The sequence below is a fragment of the Egretta garzetta genome, unplaced genomic scaffold (assembly GCF_000687185.1).
Source record: "Egretta garzetta isolate BGI_Z169 unplaced genomic scaffold, ASM68718v1 scaffold514, whole genome shotgun sequence".
Taxonomy (NCBI): Eukaryota; Metazoa; Chordata; class Aves; order Pelecaniformes; family Ardeidae; genus Egretta; species Egretta garzetta.
The window spans coordinates 683108-710796 of NW_009259483.1; the positions used below are offsets into that span (position 1 = coordinate 683108).

The following is a 27689-nucleotide window of genomic DNA, read 5'->3' on the forward strand; positions in this document are numbered from 1 at the left end:
TCTTTGATGTGAAGAAACAACAAATATGGATAGAGTTGATGGATGTTTTAAGTCCTTTCTTAGAGGCTCAATAGAATAATTAAACTGATGCTCTGTAGAGGTAAGTAGGGAAGAAAACAGAGCCACTAGCCAGTTGGGGGGATTATTAGCAAGTAACTTAGCAAGCTGTGCACATATAAAACACAAAGGCCCAGGAAAAATAAGCAGATAGCTTGATCCTGAAAGAGTGGGAATCTAGAGCTGCTGGAGGCCAGAGTTCTGTTAATACACAGCACTTGAAACTGCAAGAAAAAGAATAAAGTCTATACAAAGATCAGTAAGGACAAGACTAGGGCGGGAAAATAAAGAAAAAAAAAAAAAAGATATCTCTACCTTGAGGCATGAATTTTTCCTTCAAAAACAACTTGGAAAGGTCCAGAACAGAGTCGCATCTCTCCGTGCCAAAGGGGCACAGTACATTAAAAGGTGTTTAGGGGCAGCTAACAACTCTTCTATCAGAAAGCATTTACATATCTAATAACTCTGCGTAGAGAGCTCCATTTTGTTCCGATATCTGCAGTACACGAAATAAAAAATTACAGGAACCTAAATTCATATGACAAACTGTCTTCAAAGACAAAGAGTTTGTATGGGTGCATGCATGCGTGTCTCCCTATTAATAAACTTCCTACTGTGATGGGCTCCCAGAGTAGGCAGCATATAATTATAATCCTTTAATGACTTATCAGCATATATTGGCATGCAACTAGTGCGTACAAAGAGTGCAGCTCTAATTTGTTCAAAAACTGGTCAACAGGAATTACAGGAGACTCCGCTGTTTCTGAGAGGTGTCCTGAGAACAGATATGGACCTCTGGACACACTGAGCAAAAGAAATGCGAGAGGAACTGTATTCCCCCAAGAAGAACTAGGGCCATCTTCTTTCAAAACTCTCATGAAATACCAGAATGGAAAGTCCAGCTACGCTAGCTAAAAACCAGGCCAGGCGTGGCAACGCTTACGGTCCTGAGCCCTACAGGAGGGATGTGAGATCCTAAGGCAAAGTTTTCTACAAGGTCACGATTTCACCTCCTGGCTCCACCCCCCGACACTACGTCACAGTTACTGTTATTTGAATGCCATAAGCCAATTCTCCAGGCTATTTGGAATTCCTCTGCCAAAAGAATAAGAATCCCCTCCCCTCTCCCTTCCTTGCAGGTATTAAAGCTTTATATTTAAAAATTACACTGAAGTTATTTTTCAATTCACAAAAGACAGCCATGGCAAAACTTCAGCACAAAGAGACCAGAGATGTTATGAAGCAAGAAATTCAATTCCTTGTCACATATAAAAAAAAACCACCATGAAAATGCTTTCACAACATTTAAACACTTATGCAAAGTTTCTGCTAATCCAGGAATAGAGAATGCCACATGCGGAGTAAAGAAGTAAAGCTGAAAGGGCAGTTTCAAGAGTGGCTGTACTCACTTTCTGGATCCTTCTTCATGGAACAGAGCAAAATATAGCTCCACAGATTCCTGTTTTTATTTTACTTAGCCAGCACTATGAAAAGCTCTTGCTGAATGTGAACATCTATAAGGTCTGTAAGAGGCCTGAGGGCCTGTATCTTTCTCCTGTCACAGTTCCAGCTAATCTACGCTTCTGCAAGAAGGGCAAGTGAAGTTTAATTGTTAGAAGCTAATTTTCTTAAGCTTTTCATTAGTAAGCATTTCAACAGAAATTAAAGTATGCATGGTATCTCAACACGTACAGAACATCAGTAACCCAACGTTAAAAATCTGTGTCACCTTCACAGCGCAGCTCCAGTCCTTCAGGTTATTCACCATTACTGTTATTTTCACTTGTAAAGACAGAGCTTGACCGGTAAAGATTTACAACAAAGTACATTAAGGGCAGTTTGATCATAGAATCACAAAATCGTTTAGGTTGGAAAATACCTTTAAGATCATCAAGTCCAACCTTTAACCTAACCCTGCCATCCCACAACTAAACCATGTCCCTAAGTACCACATGTACATGTGTTTTAAATACCTCCAGGGATGGGGACTCAACCACTTCCCTGGGCAGCCCATTCCAGTGCTTGACAACCCTTTCAGTGAAGATATTTTTCCTAATGTCTAACCTAAACCTGTCCTGGCGCAACTTCAAACCATTTCCCCTCATCCTATTGGTTATTACTTGGGAGAAGAGACCAACACCCACCTCGCTACAGCCTCCTTCAGGCAGTTGTAGAGGGCGATAAGGTCTCCCCTCAGCCTCCTCTTCTCCAGACTAAACAACCCCAGTTCCCTCAGCCGCTCCTTGTATGACTTGTGTTCCAGACCCCCCACCAGCTTGGTTGCTCTCCTCTGGACATGTTCCAGCAATGCAACATCTTTCTTGTAGTGAGGGGCCCAAAACTGAACACAATATTCAAGGTGTGGCCTCACCAGTGCGGAGTACAGGGGGATGATCACTTCCCTACTCCTGCTGGCCACACTATTCCTGATACAAGCCAGGATGCCATTGGCCTTCTTGGACACCTGGGCACACTGCTGGCTCACATTCAGCCATCTGTCAACCAGTACCCCCAAGTCTTTTTCTGCGAGGCAGCTTTCCAGCCACTCTTCCCCAAGTCGATCATTCAATCATGTTTAACAATCAAATACTGCTAGTGAATGACAAATAATTTAAAGAAAATACATTAAGATCTCAGGCTCTCATTACTCTGTTTTCATTGTTGTTTTGATCAACACTTTCAGAAAACACTCTTGCAAAATATAAATCAAGGACATGCCTTTTTTAATTGATCAGGAATGACCAATGGCCAAGTGTAACCCCTCCATGAAAACAGTTCGTATATGATCAGTCACTTTTAAGTAGATTTCCACCAAATCAGGTGACGCCAAAAGTTAAGTACAATTATATGACAAACGTTAAGTATTCCCTGCTTTGTTTTTTTTTCTGAGAACACCTGATTCATCTGTTTGGTCCACCAAGTAACAGAAGGAACCCTCGTGGCTTCCTGGATAAACACAAACACTGCGTTTACAATGCAGAGTGCATGGTTGGAGAAGCAGCATGTTAACCAGAGAAAAGCTTCAGGTAAATGCAACTAAGCTGTATTCTGTGCCTGCCTTACCCCTGGTTAGTACTGCGTCAAGTCATTCTGCCTGATCTTCTCTCTCAGAAGCCTGGCAATTTGAATTTTAAAGACTTTTAAAGCTCAGAAGCTCCCCTCATGGATTCAAATTTTACAAAGGTATCTATTTCACTTACAGTAAACAAAGCCAAAAAGTCTAAGAGAGTAAAGGTTTCGGACAGAGGACCTCACCACACAGTCAATAGCAACCTCAAAGTGCCTCCAGTGCCTTGCAAGTATCCATGCAGCTTCACATGCAGGGACAAGCTGGGACACTTAGTGGTACATTCACTGCCTCAGAGCCAATTCAGTCGGTGGCTTGTTACAAGGATATTCCCAATGCTCAAGGAAGGGGGTATTCTTTGCAAGGCCTCATGTTTTTCCTAGAATACTGAGCATTTTCTAGCCTTTGCAAGTACAACCTTGTCTCAGAAACTACAGGAATTAGCAGTTTGCTGTTCTCCTGTCAGCAGACATCCTGCTAATGCAACGGTCGTCAACCCCCCCAAATCATTCTGCCTTTTCCAGATACCAAAACCTCAAGCGCACCTCTTTACCTACAACCTGCCTTATTTCCACCCTGAAAATCCTTTAGCTTTGCCAACACAAACATTTCTGGAATATACAAAGCAACATTAAAATACACTGAAAGTTGCCATTAAAACAACATTGGGCTTTTATACATGGTTTGATTCTGTGTACAATTCATGAAGCAACTACATGCCTCTTTTAAAAGGAGCAGCTGCAAAATTTCCAGTCTGCTGCACAGCAGTGCTGTGAAACCATGAGGGCTTACTTCAGATGTGAAGCACAGCTTGGTGCAAGATACAAGAGACCTTGGCTACTTTTAATAAATCTGTATTTATAAAATATTAACACAAAGTGAAATAAGAAGGTCCAGAATGGATTCTAATATGATTTTTCTCTGAATTTTAATCGGCTCAGCATTAAACTGTCCCTGAACAACGACCAACCCTTAAAACATACAGAAATTGTTCCAGATAAGCAATGAACATTTGGCTACATCTCAGCTGTCTGAAGCTCCTTCTTTCTACAGGTTTGCAAGTGAACTTTAAAAGCCTGAATATTATTATAAGATTTTGCCTGTTGTTCCCTTTTCAAGGCAGACACCATTAGAATCATAGAATCATTTAGGTTGGGAAAAACCTTTAAGACCATCAAGTCCAACAGTTAACCTAACCCTGCCAAGTCCACCACTAAACCATGTCCCTAAGCGCCACCTCTACCTGTCTTTTAAATACCTCCAGGGATGGGGACTCGACCACTTCCCTGGGCAGCCTGTTCCAATGCTTGACAATGTGAGAGGGAAGTTCATTCTATTTTTCACAGTGTTCACGTATATCTTCTTGGGAAACCAAGAAGTGCCATGGAACACACAGAATGAACATCTAACAAAGTTCTCCAAATTCAGAAGCGATGCAGAGTTTTCAAAATGGCAGATATTCTGAAGATTTTATTTTATCCATATTTTTTTCCTATGGCAATAACCCAAAATATTTTAGTATTTCTTGTTTGCTGTCACATCTGCCCAGACTTTTAACTTACTACATTGTCCACTACTAAAAAAAAAATAATCCTAAAACTGGGTTCCAATAACCACATTAAACCAAGTTATAGCTGTTATTCTACCATGCCATCAAGTTTGCCAGATCCATAGCTTCCAGTAATTATAGAAAATCAACATTGATTTTTTTTTTTTCTCTTCTCCTCTCATCATTCTTCAGCTTTCTGTTCTGCTAGTTCCTTAGTTCAGCATCCTCACAGCTAACGTCTATACCTTATTCCCAGTTTAAATTTATCAGGCTTTAGCTTCCAGGTCTTGATTCTTGCTATGACTCTCATTACCAGATGAAAGAGCTCTTCACACTTAAGTTATCTCATTGTTGTCTTTCGGATACATTAATTGATTTCTAAAAAAAAATCCCTTACATCCACACCTCTTTCTTGCCCGTGTTTTTTGAGTCCTGTCCGTCGTGTCCCCCCTGCTTTTTTTTATTATTAATAATATTGAAACTTGAGTAAATGTAATTTTAAAGACACTAAAGAATCCCTCACCCAGGACACGATAAGGTTAAGCACTTTGCACATACAAAACAAGTTACGACCCCTGCTGTGGATGTATGGCTGTAGATGACAGGAAAAAACCACAAGAGGCTACTAGACAGAGTGGGGTGGCTAGCTAACTGACCCAGAAGCCAACACTGTAACAGCTTTGAAGCCAACAGTACCACGCGTAGAAAGTAGCATTCCAAAATCTGTCTCACTGTCACTCAGAGGTAAAAATGAAACATCTTGCTCAAAAGCTGTCTGTAGCTCCGTTGCTCATATTCCCATAGGCTACAGTAGATATTCTGTAGAGACTTCACAGTTTACCATAAGCATGAAGAGACTCAGACTTTTTTGAGCATGAGAAGGTTAACTGCAGAGACATCAGTATCTCCCTAGAAAAAGAAAGTTTCATTCTGTCTCTCCTGCCAGCAAACAGGAATAGAGGACTGTTTGATAAAATAGGATTCTGCTATCATACAAAAGAAAAGGACAATCCGGACTACTCAGCAAGCTGTTTGCTTTGCATCAAGAAGGACAAGCATATTTAAGGTCCTTATAGTCAGGAATAGCTAATTTGCTACTAATGTTTCCAAAGGAACCCTTAAAACTCAAGATCAACATAGATTATTTTAGATATTTTTTCCCCCTTCACCGTTACTGAAATTGTTTTCAAATGTTGTTTATCTTCTAGCCTTCACTCAAGCTCTGCTTAATTTTTGCTGTGACTGGGTCTGATGTGATGATGGCCTGGGCAAGAGGATACAAAGGTGGATATATACAAATGAATTCAGTGAAAAACTAAGACAAAGGAGGTTAGTATTTCTATTTAATTATTTTATCATTGTCTAAAGGTAAGATAAAAATTCAGGATGAAACAGAAAATTGCTACCTTTCACTAAATACCTTTTTGGGGAGAAAAATTTTTCAACTTCCTAACAAACATCTCCTGACTCATAAGATGCTTCAGTCTCCAGAAAATGAAATTGCAAGAAGTGAGAGAACACTAACAATTCCCTTATCTCATTTTATTTACTATTTCTAGGGCTTTATTCTATTTAAATTTAAGAGGAGGAGGAGGAAGAGGAGGGTGAAAAGGCAATTAGCTTTCAAGCAAGGGGAAAAAATTTAAAATATGACATTCAGTTATAAAAATATTGGATTTGCTGTAGCAAAAGGAAAATCAAACCAGGCGAGCCCTCAGGTCTAGAATGCTGATCCTGCAGTGACCAATATGGTTTCAGGGAAAGTCCAACAGAAACAAACTACGCTGTACACTATGGATTGTGCAATGCAGAGGAAAAATTGTGCAAAGATGAAAAAGTGCTTCCTGACCCTTGCAGCAATCAGCCTACTCCTTGAAGCATGAGATTTGATTACCTTCCTCTCAGTGGGTACAACCGTGAATATCACTGTATACCTTCTAATACCCAGCACATTCTATCTGATAAAGGGACAATAACGTAAGAATTTCCAGCCCACTTCAATTCTGCAACCTGGGCAAGAATTGCAATGAGAAATCTATAGCAAGAACATGTACAAACAGCATCAAGGGCAGTAAAATACATTAGCATTTAGATCTTCTCTTTCAAGGGCAAAAAAAAAAATAATCCAGTAAGTCAATCAAATCTAACAAAATCCCATAAAAATTAAATTCCCCACACAAGAAAACCCAGTGAAGAAGTTGTTTATCTGACAGAAGCTTTAGGACAATACATATATCTGCCATATGGCATATACCCCTGTGGTCTGTCATAAAGCTTGAATGCAGATTTTTACAAAAGCCCCTAAACACCACCCATCAAAACAATCAAATGGGAACACTGGCAGTTCAACATCTGTGTTCTGCTCAAACATACACTGAAAAATACTCAAAGTCTGACATGCCTTAACTATAGAATAACTTCAGGCATGTAATCATATTGGCTTATGAACATCTTTAGATTGCAGCTCCGGTGGCAGCACTGTCTTTTCTCAGCACCCACAGCACCAACTTATCGTTCATCTATCAGCTACAAGCCTCCTCAGAAGCTTCAACTCAAAACAATTTCAGTTGAACCTGTATGGAGATAAGGCAACGAGCCTGGGAAGCTGTACCAGTTCTGCACAAATCCAGTAACACAGTCAAGTACCACTTCCTACCAGGAATGAGAGTTTGAAGGGGGTTTGAGAGTAGGAACAGTGTTACACGCTAAGCAGAGGTACATTGTAGGCACAGAGAGGATTAGGGCTACTTGTGCAAAATGCTGAGCTCAAATTCTTTCTTATGACAAATACTAGGTTTTAACAAACTCCAAATCTCCCATTAAATTTACCAGTTCCAGTTCTGGAAGGTCTTTCAGATCTTGTTTTTATTTTTTTATATTTACCTGCAATGTTACTGCCTCCCAGCAAAGCCAGGACTCTGTTACGTGGCTATTCCTTCTCCCCTGAGCAAATATGTCATGTACCAAAACTTGAAGGAAGGAAGAAGAGGGAAGATGGAGGTTACCTTAGCTTTCATAGCTGCTAAGGAGGAAATAGGAATGGCCTGATCTTTTCTGCTCTTTGTAAACTTGTCGGTGCACCAGGGATGTGGAGTGTCAAAGTGCCTTACCCTGCAGGAGAAGGAGGATTGATCACCGGGATAAGTGTTACTGTCTGATGTCAGCTCCAAGACACAGAGGATGAGAAGCAAATCATGTTGTTAGCCAAGACACACAAAGGAAGCTGTTACTGGAGAAATCAGAATTACCATAGTGTTTGCCAAGATGAGTGCCTTGGCGAGTACTCAGTCAAGCCATTCTCTTCAGTGCCTCCTTAATAGCAACAGTAGCACAAGATTAAAAGATTTATAGTCAAATAGGACACGTTTCATTCTAACTTCCATGTTACTTAAACACTACACCAACCTTTCTCTTAAGTTTTAGCTCCTCTACTCTGCAAGTCCACCTCTGTAAAGTGGTTACCATATGCTCAACTCACAGCTTACACTTGAGCTTTCTTTACTTACACAAGATTTAAACATACGCTTAAATGCTTTGCTGAAGAAATGAATTTCCGAGTCGTGAACATTTTGGAACCAATGTCAAGGAATTACGAAGTCCAGTACCTGGATTTGAGGAAATACAAAAGCGGAAGAGGTGACATGCCTTTAACACTTGCTTGTGAGTCCTTGCTGGGATGAATGAATGCTTGAAAGGACCAAAAAGAAATGGTAAAATGTCTTCTTGTTGCCTGAAGGTATTTAATACAGTGGAGCAAGGGGAATATAATCAGCATTAAAGTGCGCTTCATAAATAATGGACAGTCTAGCAGCTTTTATCTACTCTGCACTTTAAGAAAGTTTCCACTGCTGAATATTTCATGAGCAAAAGGTAATTTATTGTGGCTTTTAAATTATACAATTCAGAAACTGTTAGAAAAAAGTTCTATGTTCCAATACAATAATGACTAGTTTTGAATTTCTAAGGAAACACTAGCAGCCTAAATACATATTTTGAAACCTAACGCATTCAAACTACCAGGGACACCTTTGCCCTAAACGGTAACTACTGATTTTTAAGATGTGCACTCCTATTCAGCAATACAGTATTTCTTTTCAAGTGAAGAATAAACCTGAATGTACGTTTTCCTAAGAAGTCAGTTCTAGTTTGTACTTCTCAACAAAATATATGGCTGATCACGGGTCATTTAAGATGTGCATCTGTGACAGCCATTTTCAAGAAATCTGCTTTCTGTACATTATATTAAAGGTATTTTATTGCAGCCTTTTAAAATGACAATTAGAGTTCCACAAAAACAAAACCATTAAGGAAACATACTGATGAACAGGTGAATCGTCAAGATGAGTTACAGGTAACCTTAGCTCTGTCCCCTGCGAATATAATGCTACGACGCAATCTTATTGCCGCATCCCGAGACAGATGCTCTGTGGGCGTAGATTAGCATGACTTTACAGGAGTCAGTCATGCTACAGCTGGTTTCTATCAGCAGAAGCACCAGCGCACTTCTCCTCAGCATCACATCTTCTCTGTACAGCGTCACACGCCTATGAAAGAACACCACGGCAGCCTGCTGTGAACCAGCACACCTAGAATCCCAGTGACTTGCAGCTTTAATAACACCAAAGGCAAGTGGCTTCAGAACATTAAAAGGCAATGTCCCTTAGACAGAGCTATACTTGGGGAATTTTTTCAGTTTTCTTTCTAACCTCACACTTCCAATCCATAGAGCTGCTCTAACACACACACACAAGAAAAAAACCACAAAAACCAAACACCAAAATCCAAACAAAAAATATGACAACTTTCTAAAGCTAAGACAGCAAAAATAGCTTTCTTTTCATATTTTCTTCATATGGTAACTGAGCCCCCGCCACAAATCCTCTTTTTTTTATTCACAGTCTCCACTTTAAAAGACCAGATAATGACAAAGTTAAAACAGGAAAGGAGCTATCTGCAAACTTAGAAGCAATGGGAACAAACAGGACCACACATGCCGAATCATCTACGTACTAACAGCCCCCTGCATGTGGACAACAAACATGTCTGTGGCAAAAAATAGAGGTTTTTTATTGAATGGCTTCCTATGACACAGCAAGGAAGAAGTCCGAGACACCCGGCTAACCTCTAGATCAATCACCTTTCTTAGCAGCAAAGTGCAGTGCAAGTCCCGTGGAGTGATGGGACATACACAAAACCACCACGTACAAACCTGTACGTTGGATTTCAGATATTTTTCTGTGCATTCATAAAAATAAAATTGATCTTTAGCACTTAATTCAGATAGGCTTACAGCTTTGTCGAGATGATATGCCTCTCCTACATATACCAGCAGAAAAATTCAGACAGACCTATCATGCATTATTTGGCATTAAGACATCTCAACTGCAGCAGTAAGGTTATTTTAAGGGAGACGTACCTGCTACAGGCTGAACCTTACACAACACACTACCATTACCATACATTTAAAATAGCTGCTAAACTGTTTATTTATAGACATAGCGAATGTGCTCCTTAATAACTCTGGTTTACTTAGGACAATATTTGAAAATAAACATCATATCATTCGTCCGGGTCTGTCAAATACTGAGTGTCAATTTGGAAGCTGCCAGCAATGTACAGGTTTTATCCCAGCCCATTGCACATAGATAGATTTTTTCCTTTGGTCAATACATTCTCTCAAGACACTGCATTTAAAAGCTTTAGAGGTATTAACAGCCAAATCATACTTTTAAAACAGAGCTTTTGATGTCTGTTGCAGAGCTGGTACGAACAAGATCCAATGATGCCTGTAGGCTTTCTTGCTGCCTTTTGCATGGCTCTTCTCATTACATTTTGTGGACTTGGGTGTAAAGGCAAAAGAAAAATCTTTATTAGGGAAAAAATTCAAAAGGAAGAAAATGCCTCTGAAGGAAACAAAGCATCTCAGTTGTGCCCCCTGCTTGTGCAACAAGAAAATTAAGCTCGTGGTAGTGCTTGCCAAAACAGACTGCAGCTGGATCCAAAACATTATTGATGGGTAACTGAAGTTTATATATATATATTGACAGAGTTAAACATCAACACTCTAGACTAATGAAGATGCAGACATGCTCTTCTGTTTGATGGTATCTAACAATTTGTCAAGGGACTGTAATCGAAGCCAAAGACAGCTTGTTTAATCTGTATTAAAATACAATATTTCACATCACACTGTTAGAGTAAATGATACATATATCATCTGGTATTTAGATAGAGCTTTAGATATCTAAGAGCAAATGGGATGCGTCAGTTTAGATGAGCAATCCCACAAGGAATGACTATGATACTCATATAAAACCAACCTATGGACAAGCCCGTGGAATGCTAAGACCATGAAGTCTACTATACCAGATCACCTGATGGGAAATTAACTGACCCCTCTGGAAATGACGCAACTGCCCTATTTCATATAGAAGAAATTCAAAGACCGGGAACCCATTTTCCCTACTCCACTCTCACCCCTGGTATGTCCACAAATTAGTAAGAAACACAGAAAAATAGGCATAGTCATATTGCACACTGTGCCAGCGTACAATATGTAACCTTACTAAGAAATGATTCTTGAAAGAAAAGTCTTGCATTGAAATAGACTTTAGGGATCAATGAACTCACTCCATGGTTCTTAGAGGTCAAACGAACAGGTCAACTTACGTAGCTCTCCTACTTTCAGTATTTCGCACAGCATTTTTGTCAGCTCAATGCTACTTCGGCCGAACGGGCACTCATGCTTGTCTTCTCGACTGCTGTTCTCCAGGACAATCTGAAGGAGGAATCAAAATGGAAAATAATCAGTTTGAAGAAGCCATGAGTTGAAGTACTGTCCTCCGGATCCAACATTTACAAGATATACGAGGCTGAATTTAGGAAACTGTATGTGGAGGCTCTGTTTTCATAAACCTTAGCCCTCCCTCCAGCTAAATGACCTATGTCTGAGGCAGTCGGCAACACAGAAGCAGTCCTGCTCCAGAACCAACTGGGAAGCTTTGCCAGCCCTATGCGCTGTTGCTGTTCTGCACCACCCCGGCTTGGAGAAACAGCAATAGAAGCCAAAGGGAAATAGATAGCTTAATTTCAAATTTGTCAGTTAAAGGAAATTAGATATAATGATTTATAGATATGAACACACCTAGGAGGAACTATAAAAAAAAAAACCGACTGAAATTGCATTTTGGGTTCAGACTCCAAAAACCATCCAAGTATCAAAAAACAAACTGAAATCCACAAAGGAAGAAAATGTGTGCATTTTCTCTATTATGGAAGAAACTTGTGCTTGTGTGCAAAACATTTCAGGGGTCACTCTTGCATCAAGCCTATGAATGCTGCAAAAACTACTCAACGAGAGCCTTTATATTCTCTGTTGAGCGACACTGCAAAAATAAATGGGAGAAAAGAATTCCTTGGACATTTCTATACACATTAAGCTCTGCCATATCAGATACATTATTTCACTGTAGATTAAAAAAATCTATTATAAAAATACTATAGATTTCATTGAAGCTGTGAGCCTGAAAAGAGAGCAAAATAGGGGCTGGGAAAAAAAAAAAGAAATGGTCAAACCAGATTTGCAGTAAGAATTGTCTTTGCAGTAACAAACTTTGTCACCAGCTTTAAAAAAGAAAATGCATCCTAAACAGCTGCTGCATAGCCTGGGGATGAGGGACAAAGAAAGAAAATGAATTTCAAAGGTAAGATATTTTGCCAAGCAACAGAGAACCCTCAGAGGTTCTCTAAATTTTCTTCAAACAGGTGTTTAGACATTGCTCTCTGCTTGGCATTCCACCTGTCTTCTTAGCTCCCATCTCCATCATGTTTTTTGTTTGTTTGGATTTTTTTTTTGGTTGTGTTTTTGGTTTGGTTTTTTTGTTTGTTTGTTTGTTTTAAATCTTTACATTTTGGCAGCAAAGAAAGCTTTACAAAATGCTCCAAGGCTGGAACTTCACTCAAAACAGTGTGGTGGAGGAGAGGACCAATGCAACGCTGGATGCCAGGAAAACCTTTCCCTCCCTCCCTGGATCTTAGTTGTGACTGCTTCATGCTCTCTCGTGTGCAGAAGCCGCCTCTGTGAAGCAGTTAAAGGGGGAAAAGAGTGAAAATCCAGAAGCAAGTAGGAAAGTTCGTGCTTCACACAGTGTGCCAAAGCCTCTTCCCAAGCATCTATTTTAGTCCTACTGTACAAAGGGCAGCCTCTAGCTGATATTCTGCTCCCAACTCGTCACCCAGGGATGTAAAAGGATGGTTGCTCTCTGTGTTACACGAGACTGCATGATCACTTTCTTTTGTTTTCCAGTGGTAGTGTTTTGGTTTTTTTCTTAAATCACCTAGATTTCCCACAGAAGCTTAGAAAGTCATAGGGAATATGATAAATATTTGACCCCTGCTAATTTTTACTGGGCTTTTCCAACAGGACAGTGTCAGAATCATGTTCACCAGTCGGCCAAGAGGAGTTACTTTTCCTTCTAAAAGTTTTGGTTTAAATTACATGTAATTGTTCCGTGTCATCTCTGGATAACAGCTGTACCAAATCAAAGAAACACCCCTGCAATTTTTGTTTTACGTTGCTGCAGCCACCGTTCAAGGAACATGTGAATATGACTTTGCATTCTGGATGAGTCATCTCGCTTCAGTCTCTTTCATGGAGGATAGTGCTACATTTCCATACCCAAACGCAGGAGTGATGACAGAGTAGCACAAGCGCAATGTAAAGCTGTGTCTCAACACCTCCCCGAGATCACTTCTCTTGTTTTATTATTACTGTGTTTTATCTGTCACATAATAAAACATAAAATCTGCATACTGGAGCAGGGGGCTGCTTTGACACAGATTTAGATACAGCAGAGAAACACTGGTAATAAAATCAATGGAGAAGCAAAATGAAAGGGTAAGGGGGAGGGGAGGGGAAGCACTCAGATCAGCACTCCTGCTCGCTTCTGGCAAATGCATTTCGCCGAGTTTCACATTAACCCGACATATTAACATTTCATGAGCACATAAATATTTAATGGTGACACCATATATGCATATAACGCAGGGCAGAATTACAGCAATCAATAAGAATGCCAGAGAAATAGTTAAGGCACTGTGTATTGCTATACAGCAAATTAAATGGCAATTTGAGTAATCAATATGTAAAGCAGCCTTGAAATGATCCTCAGACACACTCTCTGCAAGCATCATCTTTTAGCATTTGCTGTGCAAAACAAGGCAGAGCTGACATGTTACATTTCTGTAAGAAAGGAAGATGGAAGGCCCTGTACTATATCGAAATATCTGTAGGCAAATTTGACAGATACGGAACTTCAGTAAGAAACAGCAAGGGTAAAAAGGGAAATGGGGAAAAAAAAATAGAGGTTCTTATAAATACCCAAAGAGAAATCATTCCTAATCTTGGCAACAGATTTAAAACATTCATTATTATATTTGTAATACTCTTCACGACTTCGCGACTCATATCCTGTTCCAAAGTAAAATGCTATAAATACAGCTGATAAGGGCATGTTTTTAACATTATTTCCTTTATCACTCTGGTTATGGAGGAGAAATAAGCAGGGAATGGACATGTTTACTTCATAAACTGGTGAAAACACTAGCAGGGAAAGAAATGTAACACACAGCTCTAGACCGAAAATACTTCTGTATGTCTGCAGAGCATACTGCTGGCTTGATTCACGTTCCTATCACAACAGTTATTTTACCAAGGAAAGGAAAGTAGTGAGGAAGTCACGAAGCCCACACAACCTTCACTCAAATGGAGGTCTATCATTAATGCTTATGAAGTGGCTGCACCCTATTATCTTCCTCCGTCTCCCCCCCTCCCACAGCGAGTTGCAGACCCACCAGACATCTCCAAATCTGCAGGTATGGTGGTTAAATTTTGCTTGGGGGAAACAAGTATTTAAAGGCAGAAGCCAGGGACATTGCAGGAGAACTCATGGCACCATAGAACCCTAGAATCATATAGGTTGGAAAAGACCTTTAAGATCATCAAGTCCAACCGTTAACCTAACCCTGCCATCCCACCACTAAACCATGTCCCTAAGCACCTCATCTGCCCGTCTTTTAAATACCTCCAGGGATGGGGACTCGACCACTTCCCTGGGCAGCCCATTCCAGTGCGTGACAACCCTTTCAGTGAAGATATTTTTCCTAATATTCAATCTAAACCTGCCCTGGCACAACTTGCAGCCATTTCCTCTCTCCTACCACTTGTTACCTGGGAGAAGAGACCAACACCCACCTCACTACAGCCTCCTTTCAGGCAATTGTGGAAAGGGATGAAGTCTCCCCTCAGCCTCCTCTTCTCCAGGCTAAACAACCCCAATTCCCTCAGCCACTCCTTGTAAGACTTGTGCTCTAGACCCCTCACCAGCTTTGTTGCCCTTCTCTGGACATGCCACAGCACCTCAATGGCTTTCTTGTAGCAAGGGGCCCAACACTGAACACAATATTTGAGGTGCGGCCTCACCAGTGCGGAGTACAGGTGGACGATCACTTCCCTGGTCCTGCTGGCCACATTATTTCTGATACAAGCCAGGATGCTGTTGGCCTTCTTGAGCACACTGCTGGCTTATATTCCGTCTTCCTTCAATCCTACCTCAACTCTGGTCTGCTTGGCTGATCAGCTTTGATATTAGGCATCTAATTCTGCCAGTTTTTCCTTTCTTTAGTCCTTGCAGAGCTACACAACCGGGAAGGTCCAACATGGAAACACGGCTTCTAATATACTAAATGTTATACAGACAAAACCCCAAACCAGCTCACAGTATGGAAGTACTAAATGCTGCAGATCCCCTTCTCTTCCTCTGTTCCTTTGATCAATACTGCCCATTACCATGAGGCGAAGCAGAAAACCACCATGACACTCAGTATCAACAACAACATATTTTTTTTTCTTCGGGGAAAAGCAAAAAAATCCTGACAAAAATCTCAAGAAAAAGAAAACAAAAGGGAAAGAAAATTACAAAGAAAGGGCAGCCAGAAAAAGTCTGAATGATGAAAAGACTTTAATAAGCAAGAGAGGAGAGAGAGTTGTTTTTTTAAAAAGTAGATTCTTCTTAAAAAACAAAACAAACAACCCCATCAACCTGCAGCTCAGAAAAAGGGGGGGGAAAAGAGAAAGGGAGAGAAGCATAGAATGAGAGCAAAATTGTATCACAAATAGAATGAAATTAATTGACTAGTAGAAGAGGAAAAAGGAAGAGGTTTAAAAATGTTTTTAAAAATGCAAGGAGGTGAAATTTTTAGGAAACCAGTGTAATCCATTTTCTTGACATTTCTACAGATGAAACTCTGTAGCCTATTAAGGCATGGGAATTTGACAGTATTTGTAGCAGAATACAGATCTGTACAGTTTTTACTATTTTTGAGTTACTTACTATATTGATTTCTCCTCTTTTATTTTTCATCTCCTGCTGCAAATGGAAGAGAAACATTTCCCAATTACCAAACTAAACCAGTGAGTGATCAGAAAGAGAAATGAAAGCTTGATCATGTTTCCCAAGGTAGACATTTCAGGGAGCACTGGTCAGCAACTGGTGAGAGGTGAATTTCTTCTGGGATTCAGCCGTATTAATTGCCTGAAGTACCTTGCTTTCTCTTGAAGCCAAGTCTTTTCAAGAAGTGGAAGGCAGCCCTTCAGCACCCAATTGTCCAACAAAGCATTTAGGGAGATACAGGAAAGGATATTCCTCTTTAGAAATGTGTTAGGTTGCTGTTTTTAACTGCAAGATCTTTCATACTTCCCCTTGTGTTATAATCAGTGGTGCTCAGTTATCACCCAAAAAAGGCTCACCTGCCTTTACAAAATATCTACCAATGGCATGGATCACAAAAGAATAATGTAAAATCTCCAGTAGCAAAAAAAAACCCAAACCAAACCCAAAACAAAACCCCAAAACAAAACCCAAAATCAAAATAATTTCCAACTTCACGGCAGTGTTCCTTTATGATTGAATTATTCATTGGGACCATCACTACCTCAGGAGCACAAAACAGACCCTCGGGAAGGCAGTGGATTAACTTAAGAGGCTTCCACAGTTGACTACCATGGTCTTAAAAACCTGCATCAGTTTCAATAATGAAGCTCATACCTGCAACTAAGAGTGAAGGACTGACAAAAGGCAAAGTTTTGAAGCGAGGTATATTCAAAAGCTTCCTCATCAAAATCCAGGAGGATGAAACCACCAGACAGAAATATTCCTCTTTCACTGGGAAGGAGTATCGACTTAGCCAAACCCTTAATCCCTCACATTAAAGATTAAATTGGGTCTAAGTACACTGCCCACAGCAACTACAGATGTAATTCTCAGATTCCTGAACTAACCTCAGAGCTTGGCAGTGGAATAGAGATTCATTATGATTAGGAAGTAAATATAGAAATGAAAGGCAAGACCCACTACAGCTGCATCAATACTTATAATAAATCCCACAGCAGACAGTTCAACAAGCATTACTGCACTATTAAAAAGGAGCATTTCCCCAGACCTATCTTGCAGTACTCTCTACAATGATCCTGCACTAATAGATCCCATGTTTTCTAGCAGTCTGCTGTAGGTTAATACCAAGAGGTTCAAAGAATTAGTTAGTAAAGATGGTAAAAACCTCCTTAGACCCAAAATGAAAAGCCAGGCAGCATTTTAATATCCAAAAATTGCAGGGATACTTTTCCTTTTCTTAAGCCTCCTTATCACATATGGTAGACTTCACCATTCCCTTTTCATTTAGATGCTTTAAGTAACTCTGGAAGCAAGTCCTAAGGATATGCTCCCTGAGAAGGACAAGGGACTGTACTGCAGACAGACTCAGTTTTCATTCATCCTCTTCACCAGTTTTGCTTTCCTCCTAAGGCAGCTTGTCATTTGCCTCAACTTCAGCATCAGTGTTCTTCCAAGATCCTTCTCAGCACGGTCCCCTCTAACGTGTCTTTTTATCTTCACTATTTTATCTTCAATTTCCCACGCTTCCCCTCTCCCTTATCTCAGCCTTCCTTCACATTCCTGAGGCATTACAGAGATTCCTCATGGCAAAACTAAAATAAAGCAGCAGTTACGTCTGCCTTCCTCAGGAAGGCATTGGAATTACAATTTAAGACAAGATCTGAGAGAAGAACTGAGATCTACTACAGATACCAAAGAAGAAAGGAGCCACTGACACGAGAAACCCAGGCGCAAAGCTGTGCCTTAAAGGACATCTAGTTAAGGACCACGTTAAGGATCAGACACTAAGAGTCTGATACGTGCTTTGTTGTGCACAACCACGAATAAGCACCTGGGGGACAACCAGCGCCATCGTGCGAGAAGTGCCCTGTAACCCGCTGCTCCAGGGGAGAACTGATGATAGAAGGCGGCTGCAAAGCAGCCAGGAGACAGTGACACAGTCACACAGGACAGGAGGGAAAAGAAAAGCATCTGATTATGTCATTATTTAACAACGTAGAGGTAATTCAAACTGTCATGGTAATATTAAAGCCAGTGTTTGACTCTGCAGCCATGAAAGACTTCTAACAAAGAAGGCTTAAAATTGCCAATAGTTGGTTTTCTTCTGGAAAAATGACAGTGGTTTCCCCCTCCACCCCTTTTAAAACAAACCTAGTGCCAAACTATCACAAGCTGAATCTGGATGGTTCTGCAGTTGCTCACCTAGCCATAAATTTTGTTTCTCACACAAACGCCTTAGCATGAAGCATGAGTGTATTGTCTTTATTTTCCATCAAAAACCAAATACACAGTGGTTTGTCTTCAAATATTAGGTATCTTCCTCCTTTCTTTGCCCCTCCACGCAGAACCAACCAAGTCACTGTAAAGCATGGTGGTAAGACCCGAGCTGAGAAGGCTCAGCTGCCATGTCATCTTCAGAAGCAGCACCAGGATGTGCTCTTCGCTTCTCACAGGCACAGGCTTGGGGGGAATGATTTAGTGTTGACCTGGTCCAGTTTGAAGACTACTGGCCAGGTGTTCCTTTCCCCTCCATGCCTTCCACTAATGTAAGAAAGCAATGCTTTCCCTGCGACCGTCTCCTTGCTCACCTGTGGCAGGGGACAAGGGAAGAAAACTGCAGTCCCTGCAGAACACAGCAAGTTTTTTAATTTTCTTTCCTTTCGTAACGTGAAACCGGCCCTACTAGTGCCCTAACATTATTATGGTACGGATATATTAGAAAAGCATCAAACTTTATTGCACATCCGTGAGACTGGCAGCTAGAGTAGGATCACAAAAGCTCCCACCACAGAGTAATTGGGAAAACCTGTGAGACTCCATAGTTGGTCATCTTCTCTCCCCATGTGTACACACCTCAGCTTTGCAGGTGGAGGGATCACGGCTCCACAGAACTCAGCCAAATCTTTCTGTGCTACTGCTGCAACTCACGGTATGATTCAAAACCTTCTGAAGACAACAGCTAGACTTGCAACAACTTCTGGGCCCTTTGCATCAGGACCCCGTTTAGCCAACGACTTCCCTATGCATGGGAAAGTTTAGGTGTGCTATGAGAAGTGCAGGACTGTAAACCTGTCATATGTATCCCACAGCGTATACTACACAGGGCTGTGCAGAGAGTGCCATGACTCCCTTACAATTCTCTTCCTTCCTCAGTACTAACTCAAATCTGCGTTTATGCTGCAACCAGCCAAGGCAGGCTTTTGTGTCTTTGCTGTAGGGGACCCACCTCAATTCTGCCATCAGTGATGGAGGCCCTCAGAGCAAAACCACACAACCTCCTGGTGTGTTGGCATGCAAAGCAGAGACATTGAGTGATGTTTGGGAAAAAACAAAAGGTGGGCAGAAAGAGAGATACCTGAGTGGAGGGTAAGAACAGCGAATGGAAAGACTGGCAGAGAAAAGAGAAGGCAAGAACACATTATCAGGCTGGGAACCACTGGGCTTAGGCAGTTAGGTCTTATGCGGAAAACTGTTCTTTCATGAGACACACCAGGAAGAGACATGTAGCAAAGCTCACTTTTCTCTCTACCTTTAGCAGAACAAAAATAAATTACAACCTTTTTTCCTATCATTTCTGGGGGAAAAAAAAGAAGGCATGGCAGAAATCAGACTCAGTTTTATTTCAGAAAATGCTGAAATTATATGTTGGACTACTCATATCTGATCAGGCTAGAATGAGTAGGCATGAGGAGACTTTGTGAATTGACGGAAGGATGTGTAGGCAGCCTCCTATACAACAACTGCATGGGTTAGAAAGTATACAGCAGACAGTCTGACTGTGACTCAACCCATTAAAGTTCTGAAAGGTCCCTGCAGGATGCCAGCAATCTTCCTGCCTGCATCACCGGCACCTGCAAACAGAACCTGCTCCTCCACTGTGACTTCTGAAGGCTTCAAAAGGAAAACTCCTCCCTCCTTCACCCCCCCCAAAAGCACCAACTCAAGTAGCTGCTGGGGAAGAAGTGTCTCTGCATCGCAGCTGTGTGAACAACAGATTTTCCAGCTCAGCAGATGCAGGGGAAAGGCAATTTTTCTACTACTGACTCTAAACCAGCTCAATTTTTAATTTTCGGGTAACCAAAATAAGTCTCGGCTCAACCGAAGTCCAAACATTGTTTTGATTTGGAGCATTTTAATAACTTTTAAAATTTGTTTTAAACACAAGAACAGAAAATTTAGGAGCATAACACTAAATATTTACACATCATTCACAAAAGTGTAGTAGCAATGGATACATTATAAGACTTACCAAGGGATTAATAAGTTCAACTTTTCAGCATGGATTTCAGCACTGTTTTCTCACCCCGGTGACAATACCTTATACTGAAAATCTTACATTCATTATCTAACAAGTATTTGCAGGAAATAGATAAAATTAGTGGGAAAAGGGATAAACTTCTACAGATGAAGGACTTGAATTTCAGACTACAGTAAAAATGATTGCTTTCCAAGGAATACTTATTTTTCCCTAAGCATGTGAAGAACCTACTGATCTAATAAACGGCAAAGAATTGGGCATAAACTTGGGTAGCCAGCTGGGCAGAAACCAAATAGGTGGACAGCTAATGCTCAGACATGGAGCTCCTAAGTTTATTTGCAGTTTCTGCGTGAAGCACCAATCTCTTGTGCTTAAACAAAATGAGGAGACACGGTACGTGTCTTCTCAAGGCAGAATCTCACCCCAAAGAAGCAGTGAGACTTGTTAGAATATGGCTGGTCATAAGCGCAGAAGAAAAATATAGACAAGTCACCAACTTGTCAGTCACCCAAAGCAAATTCCTTAGAATGAGAACTGTGGTCCCTGCTAGAGACAACGTCATCTAGGACTTCTTTGTGACTCAGCTGACTTACTGTGAAATACAATAACCTCTAAGTAAAACTCTACACACCCTCCCAGGTGAAGGTTATCACTATAGCTAGATGACTGTGAGGAAAACATTTAAAAAGGGACTATTTCAATGGTAGCATGTTAGAAGCTAAGTGCAGTTGCTGTAAATTCAGTTTACCCAATGGCATCTGCTCTTTCTGCCTGAAAACACTGTTAAATTAGGCAAGATCCAACATGAATGGCAGTCCACTCAACTGGAGCACTAATTTTTGCTGCCTGCTACCAAGAACACCTGAATGAACATTGACTGCACATATAGGGGTCAATTTATCAAAACTGCACAGCCAGTGTTTCCATAGAAGCATCCCAGGCACAAACATGGCACATTTAAATGCAGGACAGCAACTATAAAATTTCTCTTTTTGGGTTACAAATAAAAGGAGTGGTCTATTTTGGTTCCTTTAGCTTGCACTTTACACCAAATCAAGTAAATATTATTATTTTACATCAATATGAGCAATCACTGAAGTGCATGCGTACAAAAACCAAAATCAGGCAAATGAATATGCACCTACAAACACGTACGCATACAAAGTATTTCAGTTTCATATGTGTATACCTCTCTCCTCATTGCATCTTGAAAACAAAATGGATCTGAATAGTCATGCAGCACAAATTCCCAAACAAATGGATGACAAAGCACAAATAAAGGGAGATCCTAAGAGCAAGGGTGGCATAACAGTATTTCCATGGAAAGACTTTTCCACAGACCCTTTTTACACTCAGAAAAGTTTCAAAGGCACACTGCTACAAGTTACCAGTAAGAAAAATCTCAACATGTCTGCACTGAATAAAGTCTGTTTTAAATGATAACTTATAATTTTATTTTTAAAATTACTAGAACGTGAAGCTGAAGTAGTTTTGGAAAGGAGCAAATTGGAACTGAGGGAGGGGGGGACTTGTCTGTTCCAAAAGAACAAAAAAAAAAAATTATCTGTCATAAAGCTTTATTCCAATCATTTTCTTCACTGTTAACTTTAATTATACACTGACTGTCCTATAATTATGTAGCTTGGGAAGCTGCCAATTATTTCTTGTGGAAACTTTTAAAATTTCTTGCGGAGCTTCAACACTACTTCCATCATGCATTCCACATGCTATGTCACCACCTTTTAAAAGCAAAGCCTCCGACAATAGCGATTGATTATTTAAGTGGAACGTGAAAAAAACGCAGTGCGTATCAGTCACTGATAGCACCAGACAATTAATAAAAAAGAGAAAGAGAAGCTAACTCAACAGGAAACTAATTCAATAGGAAACTTTTTTAAAAATCCAAATGATAGCTAAGGACACCACACAATCAAAGAAAACATGTTTGGATTTTTTTTTTCCTGTTTGCTAAACAACCTTTCTTCTGGAGGCTTCAGTCATGCTGTATAGTAAACAAAAACTGAGATTCAGAAACAATTAACTCGAAGTGTAAATAAAGAACACCACCACTGTGTTTATCTGAAGGCAGACAGCAAGTAAAGAAAACATATTACTGTAATTTCAGGAATAAGTATCCAATAGGAAAAAGGTGGATGAGAGAAACGGGTTGTGGGGAAGTAGGTAACAAAGAATCAAACAGGGGAAAAAAAGTTTGGTTATTTTTGTTTCCTCCTTCACCCATGTTTTCACCTTGAAATGCTTTCTGCTTTCAAGATGCAGAGTTACCCATCTGCTCCACTGCCTTCATGCCCACGTTCTTCAACACACTGCAATTGTATTTACTCTTCCAATGAATACTTTTGTTTGGTACTGGTCTTTGAAGCCCCCCTGCCACCACCCCCGCCCCAAAGGGCACTTCAGTTTCAAGGCATCCTTCCCACCTAACTAATCCATTTAGTATGCAAATTATTTCTAAGCAGAATCACTTACAAAAGGCAGAACAAGGAATGGAAAGGGAAGAGATTACTTATTGCCTGTCTTCTCTTCTAACTTCTCCTTATCCATTTTTTTCAGTAATACAAGAAGACACTTTACTAAGGACCATGCAGCTGGGGCATCCTACAAAAGTGGCAGGTCAGACTGCAGTTATTCGTGCTACCCGTTAAGATCCAGCACTGCCAATAGACTCAGTGAAACCACCACAATTTCCTCATAGCATCTTTGCTTGATACACCACATTCTGTCAGGAGAAACTTCATATTTTCCAAGTTCATTTCAAACCAACTTTGGTTTCCAGTCTCAATTTTTAATTACTGCACAGCACCAATATTATCTCATCTGGGGGCTTAGGAATTAACCCATGGTACAGCAATCAACTGTAGTGCAAAGGGCCAAGCAGAAAATAATCTCTCCTCCTAGGAACCAAAACATCTCCTAGTAACAATGAAAAAAAAAAAAAAGTAAGAGCTCCTGTCAAACAAGTTGTTCAGTGTGCAAGTGTTATTTGTACAGCTAACGCTTGCTTGTGGAAACTTAACCTTGACCACAGAGAGAATTTTTGTTAGGGTACAGTAGAAGAAATACATCTGAAAAAATAAGCAAGGTCAACAGGCTGTACAAGTAGAGCAAACTGGTGCTGTGGGATCTTTGGGAGCCAGAGGCCATGAAGAAAAGGTAATGTTAGATGTGAAATAAGGAACTCAAAATGAGAAGGAAACAGGCATGTCAGGGCCCACAGGAAACTACTGTACACCAGCTAGTAAGTCAAGGAGATGAAAAGACAGAAAGTAGGCACCTTCTGCAATCAAAGACTAGCAATGCTGTAGGAGTTGCACAGCACCGTTCACCTCAGAGGCGTTCAGCATGCTGTTAACGTGACAAGGTGGACCACCGCAGATGAGTGAGCTACCAGGCCAGCAATGCTAGTACAAGCACCAAGCAGAACTACTCAGGAAAGATGGGCAGGTTAACATATTCCCAAGGTACGTTAACAGTTCCCAAAGCAGCTTTGAGTAAGTAATTTAATCTGAGCGTGCCTCAGTACGGCACTTCTAGTGCATGTGTACTCTTTCTCAGGGGGAAATACACGAGGCACCCAGACACTTCCCTAACAGGAACCATACAAAAATAAAAACAGGCATCTCAAAATAACAGCAAAAATTCTCAGTAATGCAGCAGCAAAAATACTGCATTATAGCAACAAAGCTGAGCCAGCACCAAAGTCCTTGATAAAGAGTGGCTAATTACGTGCTACACTGAACCCAGTTTTTAAGACAGCATTTGCAACAGGAAAATGAAAAATAAGAAAAAATTGAGCAATGTCAATGAAAGCTCTATTTCAACAGCATTTCTGTCCTCTTAAAATTCTTTCAGACTTCTTTAAAACAGAACTCTCTCATTTGGAGCACTGGCTATCCCTGCTAAGGATATTCTCTGAATTTAGAATTTTCAAAAGCAGCCTATGAAGTAGCACCACCCAGATCTTAGCAAATTTTAACGAGAAAAAGTAATGCATTCTCTTTTTATAAATGAAAACACATTTCAGCATAGTTTATCCAGAAAACATACTCATTGCCTCGTATGTGAAATAACCCTTAATTTCAAGGGTTTATAGGGTTTCATAAATATTGCTGTACGTCATGATACCACAGTTTCTTTTAACTGTTACTGCTAGATTCAGACTGAGGCAGAAAGATATATCAAAAGAGCAGATCTGATAATCTTGTGGTCTCCTATTCTATCCATGGATCATCCTGGCCTGGATATCAGCACGCCCTTTGCAAACCTATCAGAGCTTTGACACTAATCTACTTTGATCAAAAACGAGGCAGTAATGTGTATTAAAAGTTCACTCTTCACTTTTTAGTAGAAACGATTGGTGTGTCTGCTGTCTCTCTTATTCACAACCTTCATTAAGCAGGCCTGCATGTGCATGTTTTCTTGGGGAGTTAAACCATCCCTACTATCTCAAGACTCTGACTTTCTAGATTATCCTCTACTCCCATCTGTGCTCGTTAGATTTACATTTGGCAAATATTTGACTTCAGTAAAGGTCAGGAAAAGCTGTTCTATTCAGAAACAGTTATTAGTCACCTGTATTCCTCTTCTCATAAGGATGCAACACATAACTTGCTTTAACTACCCTTGAAATAACAAATGAAGGAAGTGGAGTGGACAAAAATGTGCAAGTGAATCATGATGCTTTTTACCTGTTTTTCTCTAAGCATTACCTCACCTACAGCAGTACTTCTAGTGGGAGCATCTTAACTCTCAGGACACTGCCAACTTAGTCACTTACCAAGGCATTTTCTCATCAAAGCCTCCTTTCCACAGAAAATCCTTAGAAAAGCAGAGAATTCTGCACAATTACTCATTTCTGAGCTTTTGGACATCCATCATGCAGCTGACAAAGGCACAAACTCATCTCCCTTCTCTTTGCAGGCTTAAGCAAAAAGTAGTATTTGCAAAAAGCAGTGTCTATAATACTTGACTCAGCAATGACAGACTAGACAGCTGTACAGATTTCTCCCAGAGCTTTTACAGACTTATGCCATGTCTTTGTTTTAGGTGGTTTGCCTTCCTGGAGTTTGTTGTTAATGATACGAGGATTCTGAACCTCCTCTTCAAAGTCAACTGTAAACAGGACATAATCAGTGTGACTAGGCAACTGCAAAGATCTCAAAGACGAGAAGAAGCCTTACCCGTATATAAGCATCTTGGTGATGTTTCGCAAAGTACAGCATGTTGTCGAGGGCTAGCATTCCTGGAGGGGTCTGCGTAAAATCCATTGCTGGGTTTACATGATTCTGTAAAAAGATAACAAGATCATTCAGTTAGCATCTTTACAAAAGCTACCAGCTCCCCAGTGATGCGCACCATGTTAGCATGCTGTGCCACAAAGTCCAGCAATAGAGCTCTTTTCGCTGAGCAGAAAACTCTTAACAAGGAAATCATCCATGCCTCAAAGAACTTTACAGCCAAATGCAAACACTACAAGGTTGGCACATCAGTCATTCACTTCTGTAGCTACAGAATGGAGTTTCCCAAAGGTTGAGGGCTTTAGAAGCACAGATCTTCAAGTCTTTTATGGCAGATAGTCTGTAGTACCACCGGGGAGTCTAAGAGTACTATTTATGTGAAAATGCAGATATTTATGCAAACAGCCACAAAACCACTTATACAACTGCTATGGAACATTTTCAAATAAACCACGAAAAGAGAAAAAACTACTGGATTCAAAAGCTATATTAAGTCTATTGGATCTTGTGGACTCCTGAACACAAAGGGTGTCAGACAAAAGTGTATGAAATTAAATGGATTCACCTTGCGAAATTCAGGTAAACTTTTTGTTATATTCTGAATCTATGAATTTCAACTACAGAATTAATGAATGAACATACCAAATATAACCAAAGCTTGTTAGCTTCCACAAGCTCCTACAAATTTCAGAAGTTCAGTTTCACACACTGCATGAAAAACTACATTTGCTCAAAATATTCATTAGTCCATCTTCTGATTGGATGGAATGAAATGTACATTTGAATAAGCTTCATGTAGCTCATGGTTTAGAGATGAACATTTGCCTGGCTATGGACAGGTTTGAAAACACCACAGAAGCTGCTCAGAAAAACAAAGACCCAAGAGTATGTCTCTGTTGAAAAATTCCTATTGTCTGCTACGCTCTTTTATCAGTGTCACCTCTGTAACGTCTCCAACATCTCTGACACAGGAAGATTTCCCTAGTTGCTTTGCAATGGCATTTCTATTCTGCAAGACCCAGCTGACAGACTTTAAAACTGCATTTACTAGCAGAAAACTAACTGGCAAAGATCAGCACAGATTTCTTCTTCCGTCAGTCTGTTTCTGCCGTGTGCTCAGGGTCTGATCCACCCATCTCGCTGACAAAAGCATGGTTATTACTACTTTTCCTCCTCTTGATTCTGCCAGGCCATAAAGTTGTAGAAATACGAGATTCCACTCTCTTGCCTGTCTTAGGTTTAGATGTATGAGAGGTTGGTTTTAGCCAGTCAATAATTCATAGTCACATGAAAGATTAGAAATACTAGAAAGCGAAAATTATACATTAAGATGGCTGCTGCCACTTTAAAAGCAGACAAAGATTTTGGGCTGAAGATGGCATGTACACTTTGTTCATTTTACCCCTCCAGCTTAGGAGAACTGGTGTACAAGCAATACAGTCATAGGCTCATCATTTTGCAATAGGGAATCAAGAGGAAGTCTGAAATCCTAGATTTTATATGCAGTAGGTATTTCAGTAGTCTAGAATGGGAAAACAAAGGCTTAGTGAATTGTGTTTTCCAAAACCTCATTTTTTTTAACCTTTTTGGGTTTGGTGGGTTGTTTGTTTGCTTCTTAAACTTTCCTCTCTTCATCTGAATGATGAACAGAAGTCCTTTGTGGCTATTTCCCCAACTCAACCTTCCATTTTCCATATACGATACATTTATCAGTCAGAACATTTAAAATCAGTACAAGACTGTTTTACACAGATCATAAGCCCAACAGATTTCAGCTTCTCCAAGGAGAAACCTTCCCTCCCTGCCATTTCAAGCATTCCAGAAACTGCATGTTTTGAGAGGCTGGGTCTGGCAGGCACAAAAATGCCCCTCTTTCCCCAAACACAGCATGAACACCTTAACAGGACCTTCTATGCGTTTGAAACCACCTTCATTTTGGGTGCAAAGTACAATTCCTGGGGAACACCACTTGACCCTTAGCCTCACCATCAGCACATTTCCTTGGGAAGGCTGTTGGGAGGCTGTCAACAGGGAACCACACAGCACTGGT

At 40.4% G+C, this 27689-nt stretch overlaps 1 protein-coding gene across 2 annotated transcripts in view; it reads right to left on the reverse strand.

Annotated features, from left to right (window-relative positions):
- The window catches only part of ELMO1 (engulfment and cell motility 1), a 314062-nt gene that overhangs the window by 141000 nt on the left and 145373 nt on the right, over nucleotides 1-27689 (reverse strand). For both annotated transcript variants that reach the window (XM_009637203.2, XM_035892761.1), the window contains exons 14-15: nucleotides 25583-25687; nucleotides 11343-11451 (exon numbers count right to left, since the gene is read on the reverse strand). In XM_009637203.2, coding sequence (XP_009635498.1) covers nucleotides 11343-11451; nucleotides 25583-25687 — 214 coding nt within the window. The remainder of the gene's footprint in view (nucleotides 1-11342; nucleotides 11452-25582; nucleotides 25688-27689) is intronic.